The 4,992-nt window shown below is 45.3% G+C and overlaps 1 protein-coding gene across 1 annotated transcript in view; it reads left to right on the top strand.

Annotated features, from left to right (window-relative positions):
* Positions 1 to 327: 327 nt before the first annotated feature.
* stard10 (StAR related lipid transfer domain containing 10) overlaps positions 328 to 4,992 on the top strand; it is a gene marked incomplete at its 5' end in the record, with an annotated part of 12,207 nt that continues 7,542 nt past the window's right edge. The window contains 1 exon segment of the mRNA XM_030381887.1: positions 328 to 1,106. Coding sequence (XP_030237747.1) covers positions 948 to 1,106 — 159 coding nt within the window.

Raw genomic sequence — 4,992 nt, 5'->3', positions numbered from 1 at the left:
GGTTTGTGTGTGTGAGGAGATGGATGTGTGTGGGGTGGGGTGCTGGGGTGGGGGGTAGATTGATACTGTAGATGGAGAGATAACCAAGAACAGGTTGAGCCAGAAGCCGGGCGCGCCCCCATTTCAATAAAACCTGTCCCGTGGAGGTCGTGTGCGCGTTGCCTCAGTGCAGATACTTAAAGAGACGGTCGGGGGGCGGTCCCACCTAGAGTTGTCAATCGTACAGTCGATCCGTTCGCCAACCGTGGTTGTCTTCCCTCTCCTCCTCCTTTTCCTCCTTTTTGCTGCATCTCCGACCACCTGCAACAGAGAAGCAACGATGGAGAATTGCTGAAAAAGAATTACGCCGACCGAAGGACACGTTGAACTGCCACATCTCTACCGTCTACCTTTCCTGCGTCGACTTTTTATCCAGAGATATCCAGACCAACGCAAGAGAAAGAAACGCGGAAAGAAAAACATATGTTTGGGCTGAAAAGAGTCGTGTGGACCCTGAGTTGACCGAAACTTCTTTCATTCACCCCGATTGATGGGAATATCTTCATTTTTTAAAACATTTTTACAGCATATTATTGCTGCATAATAGGGGTTAGTTTGCATATGCTACTTGTGTGTGCAGAACAGTAAACTGTTTGATCTGAGTTTGTGTGCATAGCGCTGAATACCTCGTCTGACGAGGGCATACACAGATTAGACTACCAGTCGAGGAGCTTGAGTCTACAAACGGCCCCCGTGAGAGGGAAATGTAATAAGAGAAGTTATTCTCATTTGAAGGCATACGGCTGGCTGGCTCTCCCGTTTCTGAACTGATCTGACGTTACTGCCCGGTCTGTACCGCTTTTTTGTCTCTACCGATTCACTGCCTGCCTCTTCCGCGAATCTCTTCCCCGGCCTACATCCTCCCTGTCTCTCCACCCGTCCCCCGGTGAGTATCCCGGTAACAAGCCATGTCTGGAGGGAGTGTTGCCATCCCGGATGACCAGGCGTTTGCCAGCTTCAAGGCGGAGTGTCTATGTGAAGAGGGCTGGAATGTGACGTACAACAAGTCCGGCACAACGGTGTGGATCCAGAGTTTGGATGAAGAAAGGTCCCTCCACAAGATCAAGGTGAGCACGAAAAAACGTTGAACGTTATATTTGAACCCTATTTCGTTCATCTTACAGAAACAGTCTGGGGTGGAAGGTCAACACTGAACAGTACATGGTCCCATGCCATGAAAGGCAGATTTACAGGTCTGCTGATGTGAATGTATATAGAGAGAGGACAGGTAGAGATTGTCCATAGTAGTAGTTTTATATAACCCTCAATTAGACAGTGATAATATGTGTGTTACCATGTCATATTAAACAGATAGTTGTAGGCTTAGACGCAGCATATGAAAGCATGTGATTGTCCAGAGACGGCCTCTTGCACATAACTTGCACATCAAGTTCTTTTTATTTCAATGACAAAATACAGAAGGTAAACTGAAGCATGTTGAACTGTTTGCCCTTATATTCGGAGTAAATTCTATGTGTACTTAAGGTGAGGCCGTAACTCTAAGGTGTATGTTTGTTTGTGTGGGTGTGTGTGTGTGAGCACTGCTTAGCATCTGCTTAGACAAGACAGGTGTTTCTTCTCATGATAGCTCTGCAAACAAAGTGACTTAGAATTAATACTGTCTCTCTATAGTTCTCTCTCTCTCTCTCTCTCTCTCTCTCTCTCTCTCTCTCTCTCTCTCTCTCTCTCTCTCTCTCTCTCTCTCTCTCTCTCTCTCTCTCTCTCTCTCTCTCTCTCTCTCTTTCTCTCTCCCACCCCTATCCCTTCTCCAACTCCCCCCTCGCTCCCCTCTCTTCCACACACACATGCACAAACATTGAGATAGTTGGATTATGGGTGGGTCCTTAATCTCTAACTGCGGCTATACCTATATGACAATATGACATCACAGCATGGTGGATTTAGCATGGATAGGCTATTTTCGCATTTTTGCTCTATAATAAACAAGCTCTCTGTCTCTCACAAACCTCAGACACTAAACACACACTCACACACATGCACACGTACACGAGCACACACACACACACACACACACACACACACACACACACACACACACACACACACACACACACACACACACACACACACACACACACACACACACACACACACACTCCTCTCTCTCTCTCTCTCTCTCTCTCTCTCTCTCTCTCTCTCTCTCTCTCTCTCTCTCTCTCACACACACACAGTCCGTCCGTCAGTCAAACCCTGAATAATGTGATGTTATGTATTTAACAATTATTCAATTATTCACAATTATTCAAGGTGAATAATTGCTTTAGTATATACTACACGTGCACACTCCAAAACTAAACAAGTTAACACTTTTTGCCGCGATGTTTTTGTTTTTATTTGCGGTTTATTTGTTTTTATTTGCGTGACGAGACGACCGTCAGGCTAATATGAAAACAATATCCCGAGTTTGAGATCTCAATCATGGGATATTGCCCAATATCCCGAGGTAGCGAACCAATCATCTTAGGAGGCTCACGTGAAGGATATACTAATAGTGCATGTTCCCACAGATGGTATGCGAAGTGTAGGTCTGTGTGCTGTGTATGTGTGTTGTTGTGTTGTTTGTGCATTTGTCTGACTATCTGTATTTTTGTGGCAGTGTTTCTGTGTGTCTGTTTATTTGTGATTGTGTGTGTGTGGCTTAATGTTGGTTTTATGGCTGTGTGTGTAGGCTTTTGCTTGTGTGTTTGTAAATGAGAGAGAAAGCGGCTTCTACAGTGTGTGTGTGTGTGTGTGTGTGTGTGTGTGTGTGTGTGTGTGTGTGTGTGTGTGTGTGTGTGTGTGTGTGTGTGTGTGTGTGTGTGTGTGTGTGTGTGTGTGTGTGTGTGTGTGCGTATGTATGCGCGAATGTGTGTCTGTTCTGCAATGCCACACATGCAGTCCTTCTATTTATAGACTCAGCAGAGCCATGGATGCCTTCTTAGCTGATGCATGTGGAATGAGCAATGTGAACATAATGGGAGTCAAGCTTTCTCAATTTTCTTTCTGTTTCTTTCCCATCCCCACTGTCCTCTTTCTTCTTCTGTCCACACGTTTACCTCTCTCTCTCTTTCTGTGTGTGTGTGTGTGTGTGTGTGTGTGTGTGTGTGTGTGTGTGTGTGTGTGTGTGTGTGTGTGTGTGTGTGTGTGTGTGTCTCTCTCTCTCTCTCTCTCCTTCTCTCTCTCGCCCTCACCCTCTCTCTCTCCCTGTCTCTCTCTCGCGCTCTCTCTCTCTCTCTCTCCTTCCATCTCTCTCTACCTCCCTTCTCTTGTTGTCTCCTCGCCATCATTATCATTAGCAGTGCAATTATGCTCATTGTGATCATAATCACCAGTAATGATTGACAGACGCATGAACTAGCACAATTACAATTAACATCACCGTTGTCTTCCTCAACGTGACCATTATCAGAATACCAGAATATGCTGAGCACTTCGTTTTTAGAATGTCTCTTGTTTACTCAACTGGTTTGATAATTGTCCGATGGATGCTGCACAACTGGCACCAACTCACACACACACCGACACACACACACCAACACACACACACGCAAACATTCACACATGCACACACACACACACACACACACACACACACACACACACACACACACACACACACACACACACACACACACACACACACACACACACACACACACACACACAGACTGATGACTCCGCAGCTCGCCTTTCTTGCCTGAGGAAGCATGGGGAAGCCCTTCTGTGAGTCGCATAAACAACAACATCCCTCCCCCCTTTATTACAGCCTTCTCGACCCTTTCATCCTTTTTCTCTCCCACTCATGAACCAGTGGGAGGAAAATGTGAATTGACAAGAAGGTGGGAGGGGGGGGGGGGATTGGAATAGGATAAAGCCCGTGTGGAAAGAGGATGGAAGGGGGTACATGAGGAACGTTGTATGGGATTCATTCCTTCCTACCATTCCTAATGGTGATACCTGGTGGTGTATCCCTAATAGGGATACATCCCTAATAGGGATACACCACCAAACAAGAAGAAGGGGGAGGGTAAAGGCGTTAAATAGAAGGATGGGTTGATAGTGGGTGGGTGCTGCGGGGTTGATTGACACGTACAAGAGTAGCTCACATGAGGGGTTTCAATCAGGACTTACAAGGCAATCTGACACACACACACACACACACACACACACACACACACACACACACACACACACACACACACACACACACACACACACACACACACACACACACACACACACACACATACACACCTGCATACACACCTGACCTTTATTTTCCCTGATCTCTTCCTTTCTCCTCACGTCATCAGTCAGGTTCGCTGAATTGGTGAGACATAGAATTACGATACACAGTCACACACACCCAAATACAGCAAAATTGGCTTTGTGAGTGTAATATATTCTCACATCTCTCAAACAACATCAGCAGTATCACAAGTCTTGCGGAAGCATAAAACATTTACACACTGCGACCATTAGAAGGGATAAAGTGGTCTAGAAAACCAACGGTAGGAATGACTAATAAAGGGGTGCTGGGAAGCTAGTTAGGAAGGACGGATCCGCAAATAATGATAGTGCATTAGGTGTTCAACGTATACTTAATGCACAACCAATTCAGCTAACAGCTTATGATTGCACCACTGACTGAACACCACAACAACAAACAGAAGAAATATTTTATTAATACTAATAATAATAATAATTATTAATGCAACTGATGAATGTAATCTATTACATTTAACCATATTTCCACCATGTACGTCCTTTTCTGCCCTTTAAACTGTTTCTTCTGTTGCGGAAATAGCACGTCTTGGCAATAATGCTGTGGTCCTACAAACAGACACTCACAGACACACATACACCTTATCTAAAGCAAACACCACCTGACTCAGGTCATATAGACACAAAGCCAGGCAACCTGTTTGCTTTCCTCCAGGCTTACCTGTACAT

This window comes from Gadus morhua, chromosome 16 (genome assembly GCF_902167405.1).
Source record: "Gadus morhua chromosome 16, gadMor3.0, whole genome shotgun sequence".
NCBI classification, from domain to species: domain Eukaryota; kingdom Metazoa; phylum Chordata; class Actinopteri; order Gadiformes; family Gadidae; genus Gadus; species Gadus morhua.
Note: the sequence above shows the minus strand (reverse complement) of the source record. Positions and strands in the feature narration are given on the sequence as shown.